This window comes from Anser anser (assembly GCF_964211835.1).
Source record: "Anser anser genome assembly, chromosome: 2".
NCBI lineage: Eukaryota > Metazoa > Chordata > Aves > Anseriformes > Anatidae > Anser > Anser anser.
In genome coordinates, this window is record NC_139721.1 from 57,782,880 (window position 1) to 57,800,692 (window position 17,813).

The 17,813-nt window shown below is 35.6% G+C and overlaps 1 protein-coding gene across 18 annotated transcripts in view; it reads right to left on the bottom strand.

Moving 5' to 3' along the window:
* Positions 1 to 6,050: 6,050 nt before the first annotated feature.
* CDH19 (cadherin 19) overlaps positions 6,051 to 17,813 on the bottom strand; it is a 113,985-nt gene continuing 102,222 nt past the window's right edge. For 12 of the 18 annotated variants that reach the window (XM_083823506.1, XM_083823513.1, XM_083823503.1 and 9 more), the window contains 3 exons: positions 14,425 to 14,542; positions 12,043 to 12,294; positions 6,052 to 7,255 (listed from right to left, as the gene is read on the bottom strand). In XM_083823506.1, the coding sequence (XP_083679632.1) occupies positions 6,765 to 7,255; positions 12,043 to 12,294; positions 14,425 to 14,542 (861 nt within the window). In that variant the 3' untranslated portion in view covers positions 6,052 to 6,764. Of the gene's footprint in view, positions 7,256 to 12,042; positions 12,295 to 14,424; positions 14,543 to 17,813 lie in introns of all 18 variants that reach the window. The other 6 variants (XM_083823517.1, XM_083823516.1, XM_083823501.1 and 3 more) reach the window with 2 other exon arrangements.

The following is a 17,813-nucleotide window of genomic DNA, read 5'->3' on the forward strand; positions in this document are numbered from 1 at the left end:
TATCCACTGATACCCTGCTCTGGTCTCTGCTGTTGGAGAGTTTATTGAAGTAATGATGGTTCCTAATTTTATTTATCAGTATTTGCTCTTAGTGTTATATAGAATTATAGAATACTGTGGGAGACCATGTCAAAGGCCTTGCTGAAGTCTAGGTAGACTACAACAGCTTTTCCCTCATCCACCAGGTGGGTCCCCCAGTCATAGAATGAGATGAAGTTGGTCAGGCAGGACTTGCCTTTCATGAACCCATGCTGACTAGGCCTTATCCCCCAGTTGCCCCGCATACCGCATATGCTGCATGGTTTCATTCAAGATGACCTTTTCCATCACCTTTCCAGCCACCAAGGTCAGGCTGACAGGCCTGTAGTTCCCCGGCTCCTCCTTACGACCCTTCTTATAGATAGCCATCATATTAGCCAGTCTCCAGTCATCCAGGACCTCTCTGAAAGCAGCCCAGCAATCACATCTGCCAGCTCCCTCAGTAGCCTTGGGTGGATCCCATCTGGCCCCATGGATTTGTGAGAGTCCAGGTGGAGCAGCAGGTCTCTAACTGTTTCCACCTGAACTGTGGGGGTTTCTTCTGCTCTCCATCTCAGACTTCCAGGTCAGGAGGCTGGGTATGCCAAGGATAAATGGTCTGACTAGTAAAGACAGGTGTAAAGAAGGCATTAAGAACCTCAGACTTTTCCTTATCCTCAGTAGTCATGTTTCCCCTCTGTGTCCACTTAAGGATGGAGATTCTCCTTGACCCTCCTCTTACCACTAGTACATTCATAAAAAATAAAAAAATAAAAAATAAAAAAAATTATCCTTGACCATAGTGGCCAGGTTGAGCTCTTGATGGGCTTTGGCCTTCCTAATTTTTTTCTCTGTATATGCTGGCAGCTTCCTTGTACTGTCCCTGAGTTGCCTGCCCCTTCTTCCATCAGACATAAACTTTATTTTTCTCCTGGACACTCAGCAAAAGTTCCTTGTTTAGCCACGCCAGTCTTCTTCCCCGTTGGCTCATCTTATGGCACGAGGCGACAGACTGCTCCTGCACCTTTAAGACTTCCTTCCTGAGGAGCATCCAGACTTCTTGGACTCCTCTGCCCTTCAGGACTGACTCCCAAGGGACCCTCCCTAGCAGCATCCTGAACAGCTCAAAGTCTGCCCTCTGGCAGTCCAAGGTAGCAGTTTGACTGACCCCCCTCCTGACTTCACCAATTTTTATGGTCATTCTGCACAAGACACTTCCTGACAACCCCTCTGGCATTTTCATTATCCATGTGAGTCAGGAAGCTCTCTTCCATGCACTCCAGGAACCTCCTAGACTGCTTCCTCTGGGATGTATTGTATTTCCAGCACATGTTCAAGAAGTTGAAGTCCCCCATGAGAACAAGCACTGGCAATTTCATGACTTCACCAGCTGCTTATAGACCACCTCATCCATCTCTTCATCCTGGTTTAGCAGTTTATAACAGAATCCCACGAGGGTGTCCGCCTTGTTGGCCAACCCCCTAATCCTTATCCATAGGGACTCTACTGTATCATTCCCAACCCCGAACTCAACAACATCAAAACACTCTCTAATATAGAGGGAGCCACACCACCACTCCTCCATCGTTGCCTGTCCTTTCTGAAGAGCTTGTAGGCATCTATTGCAGCACTCCAGTCATGGGAGTGGTCCCACCACATTTGAGTGATGGCAACTAGGTCATAGTTTGCCTGCTGCACAATGGCTTCCAGCTCTTGTGAGACCCCACTTGGAATACTGCATGCAGGCCTGGGGCTCCCAGCACAAGAAGGATGTGGAGCTCTTGGAGTGAGTCCAGAGGAGGGCTGGAACACCTCTCCTATGAAGATAGGTTGAGGGAACTGGGCTTGTTTAGCTTGGAGAAGAGAAGGCTCCAAGGAGACCTCATTGCGGCTTTCCACTACTTGAAGGAAGTGTATAAACAGGAGGGGGAACGCCTGTTTATTTGTGTTGATAGTGATAGGACAAGGGGGTATGGTTTTAAACTAAGACAGGGGAGATTTAGGTTAGAAATTAGGAGAAAGTTTTTCACTCAGAAGGTGGTGAGACACTGGAACAGGTTGCCCAGAGAGGTTGTGGATGCCCCATCCCTGAAGGCATTCAAGGCCAGGCCGGATACGGCTCTAGGCAGCCTGCTCTAGTGGTTGGCAACCCTGCCCAGAGCAGGGGGGTTGAAACTAGATGATCTTTAAGGTCCTTTTCAACCCAGGCCATTCTATGATTCTATGATTCTTCCTGTTTGTTGCCCATGCTGCGTTCATTAGTGTAGATGCACTTCATTTGCCCTGTTGCCCTCACCCCCAACCCTGGCATTGCTATATATGTAACTTTCATTGCCTTCAGATATCCTCTTGAGTCTTATGTATATTTCTGCCTACTGATATAATCTATTTGCTGTGGGTAGTGTTTCATACTTACCTGAGCAATCTATCCGTATATATTTTATCCTATCTATAGCTAAATCTTACTGTTTTTTGGACTCTGTGTATGATACAGAGAGTGGATATAGACCCATATATGAAGTGTTTTGTTTGTTTGTTTGTTTGTTTTAAGAAAGAAAAACTATGCTAATTACTGTTGTAAAATATATCAATTTTTTAATAAGCATTAATCCACTCTTTTTATGTTATAAAATATAGGTTTACCAATATTCTATTAGATAAATCTTACAAACTTTACAGTTAGGTTCTTTCTTCTTCTTCTTATTATTATTTTTACTTTTTTATAACTTTTGTTTGTTTGTTTGTTTTATTCTGGATCAAATGTAAAATGTAAAATTAAATAATCTCCTTCAACTTCTACTCCTCAGAGATCATATATTAGATCTGAATTTAAAGGATAAAATGCACATTGTCGTTTCAAAAATATTTTACACTTATCTGACAGGGTTAACCCATACTGTTAAGAATTAATGTTAAAACAACCACATTTTCAATGTGAATTTCAAAATCAAAGTAAAGAATGCAGTTGAGAGAAAAGACGGTAGAAAAATTAAATGAATTAAAGAATGAGATTTTCTTTGGTGGCAAGCAGGAGATCTTTTCGGTATTATAATAAAAAAGCCCTACATCCTGATGTAAAAAATGAAAATCAAATGAAACCATTTAATTTAGGATGAAACAACAAACAAATCTTGCCTTTACCAGTCACAAGAATGAGTCTGAAGTTTGAATGTATTATGAAGTGACTTTTATAACTTCAAACAGATGAATGTTAAGCATTTATTAAAATATGCATAAACTTCATTTCATTGTCCTTTGAATAATAAAACCAATAACAAAACACTAAATCCCTGTGAGCAAAGACTGAAAAATCAAGCTTACCTGTTGTCGTATATTTTACTGGTTCTTAACCTGTTACAGAAAACAAACAGACAAACAAAAAATCCACAGGGAAATCTCTCCAGAGTATTCATATGAAAAAACAGTTTGTATGATCATACCTCTTTTGACCAGTTGATAAGACTTTATATTCCCTCAGGAAGGTCAAGAGCAGCTGGTTATATATTTACCATTTGCTACCATATTTCCAGTCTTCACTTCAGCCCATAGAATACCCAATTCAAGCTACTGATAAATTTTAAAAGGTAACGATAATGGAGCATTCTCGTAGGAAAACCATTGCATATTTTAATAGATCTCATCAGAGACTCCAACTTATATCTCATCCTTTATTAATTTCATACTATTAATTATCGTGATCTCTCTTAAGTATTTAATTTTTTCTTCCTCTGAATTTTTATTTCATTTGAATAAATGGAGATTTCTTTAAAACATTTCTGCAGACATTGTTCAGCTAAAATAAGTACAAAATATCAAAAAAAGTGTGAAGTTACTAGGTCAGTTCTGTGATTCTTTTCTCACATGATAAAAGAAATCAACAGGTTTGACTTAGAATAGCAGGAGCCTAACAAGATGTGGCCCAGTAACAGCCAAGAATGGCTTCTTACTTTGGAGCATAACACTCCCTTTCTCTGCTGTATGAACATGGTTTTACGCCTTTTTGGCTAAAGATCATGTGGTAGCCATTGCCGTCCACTGTTCTCTTTCACTTAGTAGTCACTCGATATGAGAGCAGTATGCATGGGTTACAAAAACTAGTTATCATTAAAGTTCATTATAGTAAACAGAGAAAACTGTAAAGTCAGAGAACACATGGCTAGATATTCAAAACTATTTCCCCACCTAAACAGACAAATATCTGGATTGGGAAAGGATCAGACATTTTTATCCTATTTGTACTAAATACAGTCTGAAAGTATGAAGAATTCTATTAAAGACACTGAGACCATCTGTGGAATAAGGATTTGTCTATAAATTTATAAAATTATAAATTGTCTATAAATCTATAAATTTATTACTAAAACTGTACTTCTCACCATCTCCAAACAATAAGGGCACATATAGTTGCACTCTTTGTCTATTCCTTGGCGTGGAACAAATGATTAATGTGTACAATATTATCTCAAAACAAATTATTTTATTACATCTGCTTAAAAGCCACTGAACAAAAAAAAAAAAAAAAAGGTCATTTTTTTAACCATGTCAATGGTCAATGTTTTAATCATGCATCGTTTAAAGGTGTTTTGTACTCACGCATTCATACTCAAGGCCTTGCACGAGACTGGAGAGAACCAGTTTTTCCTTATGATGCTGTTTCATCTGCACCTGGTTGGATGAACCCCCCAGTGTTTTACACCAATTAATATCATGAATAATGTTTCTGCCCTTACTAGACCTCTCATTGGAAATCTCTCCTGATTTTCAGACTCCTGTATGTGTTTTATTTTTAGCTGACATTAATTTGAACTCTGCACCCGCACCTTTCCACTTAGCCTATATGCCTTGCATTTTGTTGGTGAACAGCAATTGTAGCTAGCATTGCAGCACGTATTCTATGTTACAAGCCTTTTTTTTTCCTTCTTCTTTTTTTTTTTTTTTTCTTTCCATAAGCTTTGTCTGGGTCGTTGTAATTCAGTAATTGATACCTAATAGCTTTTTTTTTAAAAAAAAAAAAAAGAAGGAAAATATCATATAATTTTCTTTATCCTGCTGCCAGCTTTTAGTTGTAGAAATGTTGTTTTACTTGATTACAAGATGCAATCTCTGTAAAATAGGCAGCAGATGATTTTGAACATATTTGATGACTCTCAGATCTAAAATTGCTGCTGGGTAGCTGCATATATATGAGTAAAAAATATTCTAAGACACATTTATATTCATTATAAACTATTTTTAAAAGATACAGTGGGAAATTAATCTTAAAATCTGATTCAGGTTTAACAGAATGATACAGGATCATTTTCAGAAGAAGTGGATTAACATTAAAGCATTTTACTATCTTATTATCTAATGTTATATATAAAGTTTTATAACCATCAGCTTAGCGTTTTAAAGATCCTTAATACAGTTATAATAAAATTGACTACTGCAGATAATTTTATGTTCCATTATTTAAAAAAAAATAAAAAAATCTGTGCTGGTAAATCAGTCAACTTTTAAACTCTTAATAAAAGGAAAAAAGCCTATGTTTGGATAGTATTTTGTTGTAAGTACAGTAATATAATGTGGTTGATTGCAGTATTTAAATTGAATATTGATTTTAACTTTAACTGGTTTCTTTTTCTTTCTTTCTTTCTTTCTTTCTTTCTTTCTTTCTTTCTTTCTTTCTTTCTTTCTTTCTTTCTTTCTCTTTTCTTTCTTTCTCTCTCTCTCTTTTTCTTTCTCTCTCTCTCTTTCTCTCTTTCTCTCTCTCTCTCTTTCTCTCTCTCTTTCTCTCTCTTCCTTCCTTCCTTCTTCCTCCCTCCCTCCCTCCCTCCCTCCCTCCCTCCCTCCCTCCCTCCCTCCCTCCCTCCCTTCCTTCCTTCCTTCCTTCCTTCCTTCCTTCCTTCCTTCCTTCCTTCCTTCCTTCCTTCCTTCCTTCCTTCCTTCCTTCCTTCCTTCCTTCCTTCCTTCCTTCCTTTCTTCCTTCCCTCCTTCCCTCCTTCCTTCCTTCCCTCCTTCCCTCCTTCCCTCCTTCCTTCCATCTTATTTGCTAAATTAATTATTGGGTTTATGCATTTCCTGATAGTTCCATTAAAGAAATTAGTATCAAATACTTGCTGTTGTTGCAATACATCGTTTTATTGCAATACATCATTATTTTGTTTTTACAGTTATATGAAAAGAGACTTGTTTTAGTTTTATCATCCTATGAACAATAAATAGATGATTCATTTAAATGCTTCTGACAATTGTATTAGAATATCTAGGGTCTACTTTTTCACATAAGTCTATTTATATTATGAAGCATTATGCAAGTATGTATGTTTAACTTTGGTTAATGAATATATTCAATTGCCACAGCAAAAGTCTGTCTTAACTTTGGAAACTGTATAAAGCTTATGAATGGCAGAATATTTGCAATTCTATTTATCGTTTCTATTTGGCTTCTGTGGCCTTCTGCACTTGCAGAACCCAGGTTTTCTGTACCCAGAATGGGACTTTGATATCCAAAGCAGCACAATTTGCATTCAGGCACCTAAATAGACACTAGATTTTCAAATGGAGAGGTCTTGTTGCCTCAATTCATGAGACAACTTGTATGATTTTTCACAAGATCTTCACATCCAAGACTTGGGACTTGGTTTTTGTGCATAAATGTGGGATGATCTTTTTTTTTTTTTTTTTTTTAAATGAGTTGGTTTTGGTTGCTGAGCATTTAGGAAAGAACAAAACCAAAAACAAACAAACAAAAAAGCAAACAGTAACTAATCCCTTGCACTTCTATGAGAAGCATACATTCCTGCAAGCTGTTTGAAGTGAGGTCCCCAGTCTGAAAGGTAGTCATAATTCTGATCCACATCTGACATGTCTGAGCCTAAGGAGCTGAGAGATCCTGCCAAAGAGCCAGTCCCCTCAAACGCATATCTCTGAAGTGAGTCGTATGGAGGAGCACTAGGATCTGTATTGGCTTCTTCAAGCTTTTCTGAAATAAATTGCCTGAAGATGGCACTGTCAGGGCCAACCTGCAGAGACTGTCTGTAGAGGCTGTGGATTTCTGTGGTGATGTTCTTTCGAGGTTTGCATGTTCTCATAACCGTGCGGGTCCTCAGTGCTGAAATATCAAAAGCTTCTGTGTCCTCCTCACCACCTCCTTCATCATCATACCTGACAATGTTCTCTCTAAATTCTTCCACTTTCTCTGAGAAGAGAGACTTCTTCCTCTGCTGTCTTATGGCTACAATTGCCAAAAGAAACACTGACAAGAAAAATAAACACACGGGAAAATAGAAACAAAATATTGAATATTGAATGTGCTTGGAAATACTTAAAAAATAGTAATGTTTCTTAACATTGCTACAATTGCAAAGTGAGGCTATCTTAACAAACTTATAGAGCTGTGATTTTTATTGATTTTATGGTTTTAAGATTATCATAGAAGGTGGTAGAAAAATGACTACAGAGGGACTTATAAAATGGGTGAATGAAATGGAGCAATTCTTTGGGTAGATGAGAGTTTGAAGCAGTGATGGAAACAGATTATGTTATTTGAAACTGCTTTGTTTTATCATATATCCATTTAACATTCACAATTTATTTATTTATTTATTTATTTATTTTTAATCTCTCCCTCTCTTAGATTAAACCCCCATGAAAAGCAGATGAAAAATGAGACAATATGTGAGATATCTTACTCCATGGATTGAAAATAATTCAGGTCCATAGACCATGCAGGGTGTGGTTCAATGGCTTATACTACATTTATTTGGAGATTTGAAGAATATCACTAAATTTTGTGTGATGTTGTAGTAGTAATTACTGTTGGGGTTTTTGAATCAGAACAGCTTGTTTTTTTTTTAACATACATTAAAGCTTTTTTTTTTTAATAAATATTTTAAATCATTCTTTTTAAATCCTATATCATTTCATTTTTAGCTGAATGATCCATTTTAAATATTCTATGACTTTCACAGAGATTAATGATTTCATTTTCTTCATCTAAATCTTACTGCAGTTCTATTCAATAAGTAAGTAGTTTGTGAACTGTAATTTTTTACTCAGGACATAAGATGACAAAACTACTAACCATGACAGGATTTTACCTCACTTAGGGATATGACACAGCTGAAGTAGTTCTTTATTTCCCTATATATTCTTTCCTTTGATTGTGAAATAGTACCATAAAACTTGAAAGCCCTGGAAACAATAATTTCTATGATATTATCATACCTTTACAAAACCCAAATAGTAGTTTCAACTCTCCAAGCTATTGCATGGTGAACTCAATCATTATATTTTAATGATAAATACAAGGATAAAGTTACAAAATAATAATAATAATAATTATTATTATTATTATTGTTGTTGTTGTTTTGTTGTTGTTGTTATTATTATTATTAATGTTCAGATTATGTATAGGACTTTGTATATCCCATTTTGAATAGTCGTAAAAATGCATTAGAGGATTTAATGCATTTAAAACGTGTGTATCTGTAAAGAGTGTGGAAGATTAGCTTCTGTCTCTTTTAAATTTATTTTTGTATCTATATTCTTGCTTTGACTTTTATGATATACATAACCCCAGACAGTGAGTATTTATTCCACCTGAAGAGAGGACCTCTCCACAAGCAACCTAGAATATTTAATAAATAATTTCATTGATGGCCTGGATAATGCAGTGTCATAGTTTGCCTGATCATTGACCCTGTAAGTGCATAACACTAAGTGACCAGGTTCAAATGTCCTGCAACAAGCAAAGAAGCCTTTAAATGCACTCAGGCCTGCTGGTAAGCTTGCACTGATAAAAAGGTCTTCAGGGGCTTCAGTCGAGGGAATTGCTTTTCAGTGCCACTACTGAAAATAAGGTGACTCTGGAAGTGCAGGAAAGTCTAGAAACCATAAATCCCAATCATATATTCCTGATTTCTCTGTTGGAAACAGTGAGATGGAAGTGGGGGAACTAGTTTATTCCTGGACTTTGTTATGAAGTCAAAAATGGTTAGTGTCTGGCCAAGGGCACACCCATCTAGATACAACAATTATGAAGTACACTTTCATTGTTTCAATCCTCATTCTATCTACTCAAATTGTTCTAAGGGATAAATAGAATTGGATTTATTTTTTTGGAAGCCATTGTTTTGCTTCAGTTTCCTGCATGTAAAAATAATCCTAAGACCCCAAAGCCAAATAAAGTTGCTGATTCATAATTCATAAGCATTTTGCTTCTGCAAAACTCATATAACTGTGGGACTACATTATGGGGTACATTTTCAGAAAAATGTCAATGAGTTATAACCCAGAGATTCAGTCGGACAATCAAAGGTAAAACAACAGGAAATAATTAGATCCAGTTTCTATTCCTCATGCTGAGGAAAATCAACCCATAAACTTCTAGGCAGAATGAAGAGTAAGGGTGATTTTTGACTTATTCAATATCTTTTTTCCCTGGTGTAAAGTCAAAATAATTCCATTAGCTTTATTGGACTTCTCTTTCTTTTCACAGAATCACAGAATCATCTAGGTTGGAAGAGACCTCCAAGATCACCTAGTCCAACCTCTGACCTAACACTAACAAGTCCTCCACTAAACCGTATCACTAAGCTCAACATCTAAACGTCTTTTAAAGACCTCCAGGGATGGTGACTCAACCACTTCCCTGGGCAGCCCATTCCAATGCCTAACAACCCTTTCAGTAAAGAAGTTTTTCCTAATATCCAACCTAAACCTCCCCTGGTACAACTTTAACCCATTCCCCCTTTTCTTGTGTTGCTACTACAGCCGATCAAAATACAAAATCAGTATAGAGCTACCAGCCATCATTTTCAAGCCTTAGTTTTACTGTGGTTACCAATGATATGCTTTATGTGATGTTATGCATAGATTAGATGAGATCACACTGTATAATGAAGGTAGGTAAAAGAATGTTCTTCACCTAGATATGTTTGGAAAATAAATAAATAGGGGCTACTTAAGATTGTCTTTTATTTCTTTCACTGATATAGAAGTTTAAAAATGTTAGTATTGTATTTGTTCTCATTAACAAATACACTGAATCATTATCCTTGAAAGATTTTGTTTTAAAAACAAAGGTGATTTCTGCTATTATTGTTTCTTTCTTTCCTAACATTATATTTGTGTTGTGACACTGTTAAAGCTTTCGTGTTCATTTCTGATTATATTCTTTCACTATTTTTTTAGAATTTTGTTGAAAAACAGCTTGTACTAGGTTTTCACAATTTGAAATGATGATTTGATATCACATTACTCAGTAAAACCTTATTTTACCTTTATTTTTTCTGATTTTGAATTTGTTTGTTTTTAGAGTTTCACTCGGTTGAAATATTTTTTCCCTAATACGATCTGTCAATTGTTTTGTGATATTTCTGGATATGATATTTTATGCAATATGTTATTACAAGGCATCATATATATATCATATTTTTACATAGGTAACAGTCAGAGAAGGAGCTGGAAGTCTCTCCATGTTGCTTTGTTCTCATCAGCTTGAATGAGGTCTTCAGGTCCACGACCACCATCAACAACCAAGCTTTAAGATCAGTCATTTTGTCTTGTAAAACAAACCTACCCATCTCTATCACTTCTCTTTCTTTCTAGGCCTAAGCTACTATACCTTAACCTTTACTCTGTCACAGACTTTCAGGATGGATGAAGCACTGGAACAGATTGCCCAGAGAAATTGTGGATGCCCCATCCCTGGAAGTGTTTAAATTTAGGTTGGATGGGGCCCTGGGCAACTTAGTCTAGTGGAAGGTGTCCCTGCCCATGACATAGGGATTGGAATTAGATGATCTTTAAGGTCCCTTTCAACCCAAACCATTCTGTGATTCTATGAATGATTGCTACGGTGCACCTGCTGTTATGGTATGTCAGTGTCATCAAATCACTCATCAAACACTACACTAATAATGGGATCTATTTCCTTTTGCTGAAAAAGATCAAATGCATTGTAGCAGTGATAGCTGCCAGGTGTAGACTGCAACAGCCATAGCCCTGAGCAGGGCAGGAACAGCCAGCCTTGGCTGGGTAGGTCTGGATTTGTGAGTGCCATTCACCAGCTATGCATGACTAGGGCTTCACATTGCAGAGGTACAAAGATATCTCCTATGCATTTAGAGTGTTTGCTTTTCACATCAATAAAGTCCTGTGTAATGGAAGTAAACTTGGTGTCTCCTGACAGGGAAAAATGCCCAAGATTTGGATAAATGCCTTTCTGGAGATGTTACTTAGAAAATAACAGAGGTCACATGGTCTAAACCCTTGCTCAAGCAGGACCATCCAAAGCAGGTTACCCAGCACCATGTCCAGACAGCTTTTAAAGATCTCCAATGAAGGAGACTCCACAACCTCTCTGAGCAGCCTTTGCCATTTGCCACTGCTTAGTCAACCACATAGCAAAGAAGTGCTTCCTGCTGTTCACATGGAATCACATGTGCTTCAGTTTTTGCCTGCTTATTCTTGTTCTGTCACTGGACACCACTGAAAAGAGCCTGGCTCCATCTTCTTTGTACCCTCCCTTCAGGAATTTACACATCTTGATGAAATCCTGCTAAATCTCCTCTTCTTCAGGATGAACAGCCTGGACAGATACAGTTCATCAGTTTCTGAGTGTATCAGATTATCTTTTATTATTTTGTGTTGATCTTAGCTGTACATACCTAAGGCAGAATGTATTATTATATATCTAATGTATTCTTATACTAAGCAGTCTCCTTTAGTAATGTTGTCTTCAGTTTTACCTAGGCTCAATACTGACTTTGAATTCTCAGATCTTTATTATAATTAATGCTGGAGGAGTAGCTCATAGCTCAACCAAAGCAGACTTTTAAGGCATGATGTTAGGATTCAAATTTTACTGAAAACTGGAAAAAGTATTTAGATTTAAGAAAACAGAAAAGAAATTAAAGATTTGACTTATTGCATTTTTTTCTCAATAAAACTGCACTTCCATATTTCCTGTCTGGGATTATTATTATTATTATTTACATAGTCAAGATTACTGTAAAAGAAAAAGAAAAAAAAACTTACCCAGGAGTATTAGTATGCAAGCCAAAACAGCAACTAAAGCTTCTGTACTGAGACCCATGGAATACATAAAAGCTCCATATCGACAGTAGAAGGTGTTCACTTCAGTGTCACAATCACAGACAGTGACAGTGAGAGTATTTGTGCTCGTAAGTGGTGGTGATCCATTATCCAGAATTAATATTGGCAAATAGAAATAAAACTGTTCTTGTCTACTGAAACCACTTTTTGCTGTGAAAATTCCAGCTGTGTTATCTAGAAGATAATTTTTGTACATGATATGCATTTATCACAATAAACAATAATAACAAACAATAAAAACAATAACAATAAATATCCAGTGGAATATGACCTATTTAAAAACAATGGTACTGTTCAACATTAGCAAAGTTAAGAAAGTAAAGCCAGCCATGGACATGTGATCTTTTCTTGTGTCAACAATGAATAATTGCATTTGTTTTGTCATATGTGTTCCAGGTTCAATAATAAAAATTGACCTTAAAGCTGTTTTAATGTTTGAAGCTAAAAAAATTCCACTTTGTACAGTATCTGATACCTGCTCAGGCCAATTAATTGGTTCTTATAATGGTTCGATGCAACCAGCTGTTAACAATCCAGCAGTTCACAGATGAAATATAGACAGTTTGCCAATCCAAAAACTCCAAAAATGTGCCTGACAGCACACAGAGAAAGCAGGTAAAAAGTGAAAGAAGAGAAAGCAAGAAAAAAAAAGTCCACTGCAATAGTCTTTCATTTCTTTCCATGATAGAAAACTGGAGCTAGCTGAGCACCTATTATCTATAGTGGGGAAAAGTTGCTAGTCTCTCACCTTGCTTTAACTAGCAGTGTTTAGGAATCAGTTCTGTATAAAACCCAATAAACAGCTTAAGTACAGCCCCTTCTGAACTCCTTATCAACTAATTATAATCTGAATTTTAGCTTACTGGAAAACAAATTAAGCCTACTGAAATCTATGCACAAAGAAAAAAAGAATTATATGTCAGGATATTTTATCATGGCAGGATGAATTACCGCATGTGTTCATACATGCACATAAAAAAAACAAACCAAACCAAACCAAACCAAACCAAACAACCCCCCACCACATTTCTACCATTATATGTATAGCATATGTATCCAAAGTCTACTGAAGTTAACTCCCTCATATTTAAGTCTTTCCGTATTTCTTAGTCATAGTTCAGAGGACAATTGTGAGATAAAAGGCTCCAGATCTTTAGACTCACTTTTCCTCTTGCCTAGTACTATCCCAAATCACCCAGCCATTTGGGTGAAATGCAGCAGAAAGGTAGAGACTGAAGGCTGAGCATATGATGCTGGAAAAGATTTTTCTTTTTTTCTTATCAATAGACTCCAAAAGGAACTGAACATACTGCCTCGTGCATATCTTTGCTTGGACTTTGTGCAGAATGAGCAAATGTGGGAAAGGCTCATTTTACACAATTCGACCTTAATGTAACAAGTTATCTCTTCTTGGTACTGAGTGAGAGGTTAATGAAGCTGGAAACTGAAACATATTAAAACATTGACTTTAACTTTGAAGATATTGAGAAAAGGAGTTTGCCATTTAACATAGTCTGAACTTTCCAAAACTTACTTCCATTGATTTATTCACCTAGCCAGAAAATTCAAATAATTAGCAAAGTCAATAAGAGCAATGTGTACTTTAGCTGAGTCTGAAGAAGCTCTTCATGCTCTCAGCGGACTGACTCTAAGTGGTTGCATTTCCTGCAGTTCCATCAGCAATTGAATTTACATTTTTTTGCCTCGGACTGGTTTTGTTTGATATCTGTGTTACTCTTTCTAAGAGTTTCAATCAATATCAGTTCTGAATAACATTAAAATACATATAGGAGACATTTATATGATGTCATCAGTAACCAATGAATGTAGTTTAAATTGTTTTAGGAAATAAGATTACTTTCCTATTAATCTGTGTTTATAATTTTGGTTTTACTGAAATGATGAAGTAACAGACGTGTACTAACAACAATCTTCTCTTTCTGGAAATCTTATTTCTTAAATAAATGCATAGCTTTAACAATAAAGTTGGTACTTTCCACTACATCCTACATTAAGAAGTTAAATTTTAAGGAATAGCAGTGCATTTTTCATCTCATATTTATTTATTTTTTTTCCTTTCCTTGATATAAAATAATCTTTTGCCATTTAGTTTATTTGACTGAAAAGGGAAAATAAACTGTTTGATATTATCAAATTATTGTTTTGACATGTGCCTCATGTTGTGTTCTTATAACAACATTTTCTATATAAGTGGAAATTTTTATAAAATTGGTGATGTGAAGAGCATTAGAAACATCCATCTTTCATTAGAAAAGTCTTAAAGAGCTACATGAATGACAGTACCTTGATTATCTTTGATGGTAAAACGTGAATTGTTTGTACCTTCCTGAGCCAATGAGAAGTAAAAATGATGACTTTCTTGTGAATCATCTTTATCCACTGCACTGATGCTCTGAATTAGCTGGAAACACATATAATTGTTAAACTACAAAAGTGTTCAATGTTGCTTTAAAATGATAAAAGGACATATCAGGTATTATGCTAAACCGTTGGTACTAGAGATGAGTTTTGTAAATACATGTTGAGTGTATGTTATGTATTCACAAAGATACAGCTCTCATATCCAAACAGTCTCATTGAGACTAGTATTCTGCAAATATTCTGCTTTTATTTTTAATCTGAGATTAAAATTTGCATTAAAATCTTGAGAAAATATAAGATTTCCTGGATCAAAAGACAAGGGGCAAATGAAGTTTTCATAAAAGAAAAAAGCAATCATATACATAGTATTTAGTCCTTTTTTTTCTTCTCTTTCTCTCCCCCAACAAATTCTTCTATACAAAATACATTTCCTTCCAGCCCACACACATATTGACATCATTCAACTGATATTTTGTAGCTGCAGTAAGAGATATGTTGACAAGTTCATGTACTGAAGTGTTGATTTTGAATATTATAATAGATTACGGAATTTCTTGGGCATTTTTTCTCAAGAAAGTAAAATATCATTCATTTAAAAATATGTCAAAACAGATTGTCATGTGTAAGATAACATCAAAAGTAACATTTAACATTTGAAAGAATCTCTTTTATCTCTGTAAAGAAACAACTACCTTATACTTAATAAATTTGAAATGTTTCTGTTAGTAAAGTGCTTAAATTTCTTACTTTACCAGAAAATATTTAGTGACCTGGCCATCAGCATATAATAGTAAATGAGGATCATTGATCATGAAGAAATCAAGCTGCTTCAAACCTACCAACTTTCAGAAAAGATAGTGTCCAATTTTAACTTGGCTTCTATTTTATTAGTCACCCCATGCCTTATTTGTACCCAGGAGACCTGCATACTCAATTTACCCCAAAAGAGAAAGCACACATTTGCTACAAGAAGTACTTTAAAAGCTAAACCAGCAGTAAGTCAATACGTGTGACTACAGACTTCCATCTGTGCTTTTGAAAACTCTTTCCTGATTAAACTTTTTTTTTTTCAGTGAAAGATCTAAGAATTCAACATGTTCCTTTCAAGCAAGCTAAGTTTGATGAAATCAACACAGCAGTGTGCAAATTGTGGCTTATACCCTAGAAGCTTTTTATTCTTATTACTCGGTCCTTTTTATACATAAAAAATATTTCAAATCTGTATTTTCGCTCCATGTGAGGAACCTTGATGATTTTTTATTGTTACTATTGAGAGAAGATATTGTTGAGTGATATACTTGGTGACAGTGTAAAAAGGATGGAAATTCCTTAGGAACAGGTTTTTCTTTTCTCAGAGCAAACAAAATATCTAAGGTGATACAAATTCAGGTATTGGCAGGAAGTTCAAGATATCAGTGAAGAACAATAGCTGATCCCTAATGCTACATTGGTAATAAATCATAGCCTTTATTTTTATAAGGGGATAATATTCTCAGAATATTCTTAATATGAACAATAGAGAACAAAACTATATATCTGGTCTAAAACATAAATGAGTAACAGATTTTTATGATATTGTTCTGCCATATGCTACAAAAAAAATATTAAAAAGCCTCTGTTGGTATTTGATGAGGTTTTGCTGGTAATATTTCCACATCCAGAGGTAAGAAAAACCTTTTAAAGGTTGTATATTTGTCCATAATATTCAAGGTCTTTCAAATTAGACTGAATACGCAGATTCAGCCTGCATAGAGCAGTAAGACATAAAGACAGCTTCTAATACAACTTCATTTCTAGTTTGGCTACTAAAATATAGAAGAATTACCTACCATTGGCAAACTACCAAAAAAAAAAAAAGTCCAAACAGCATTAAGTATAGATGATGTGTTTTTTACACATCCAGTTTTTGTTCTAATAATTATTTAACCATGTATTAACAATATATTTGAAATGTATATTTTTAGAAATGTATCATGTTTGAAAAATCACAAAATTACTGCAGCTTTAAATGAGATACTGCTTTGCTATTTCATTATTAAATTCTGTAATTTTATATACAGAATGCATTAATTCCCATAAATTTCATCTGCATCTGTTCCAATAAATACAATACTGAGGAGTACATGTCTATCTGAAAAAAGAATTTCCCTTGTTTTGATTTGCACTGTGCTGTTCTACACAAAGCTAAGGTTTCTATGGTTATTTTCAGCATATTCACATGCTTTTAAGGATTCACCCTAGAAGTGGAGGACAGTGCAAACCCTTAATGTTTTATTTCTTACTATACCACTTCCATTAAGATTCAGCAAAACCGAGATGAGTCTATAGAATATTCAGAAAGCAATAGGCAGCTCTGATTTTGCTGAGCATACAATAAAATTCACCAGGAGAAAAGCTGTATTTTTTTTTTTAACACTTTTCCTAGACTTCTGCACATCTAACATCAGAGATTCTAGCCTTTTACTGGGGACATCATCATCACAAACACTGCACTTTTTACTTGTGAATCAAAATTTAGGAAAAGCTTGATTTTTTTGTGTGTACAAACAAACAAACGAGAAAAGAAGTGAATATTTTGCTTCTGATTGTTGTATTGACTGGACTCAAGCTGCTGTAAAATTTCTTACTTCAGGTCTTATTTTAGTCTAGAACCTTTTATAATCCAGCAGCCCACCTGAAAATATTTGTTGCTTTAAAACTGAGAAGAAATCTCTGGAATCTTCTTGAAAAACTGATTGAAGTTCATGGTGAGTTGACCTCATTCTCTGTTTCTTTCTAAACACTCTGAGATCACTACTGGCAACAGCTGGGCTTCCTTTGACCAAAGGTAGCAAAATGCTATGGTCTGCTATACCCAATTTCTCCATCTGTTTGATTAGTGCACACTTTTCACTAATTAATGTCATCAGTGGGAGAGTCTAAGATATTGGTAAAAGCTCTGACTTCTCACTGATTAATTATTTTTTGTAAATGGGATGTTCTGTAAATTCTTCTGGACTAACCCATAGAATCATAGAATGGTTTGGGTTGGCAGGGACCTGAAAGACCATCTAATTCCAACCTCTCCCTGCCATGGGCACATGGGCAGGGACACCTTCCACTAGAACAGGTTGCTCAAAACTCCATCCATCCTGGGCTTAAATATTTCCATGGATGGGACATCCACAACTACTGCCTGTGAGTAAAGAATTTCTTCCTTATACCTAACCTAAATCTACCTTTTTTTTTTTTTTTTTGACTCCTTGCCCTATTGCTTGGAAAAGGAGCCTTCTTCTCTCCCAGATGAACAACTCCAATTCCCTCAGCCTGTA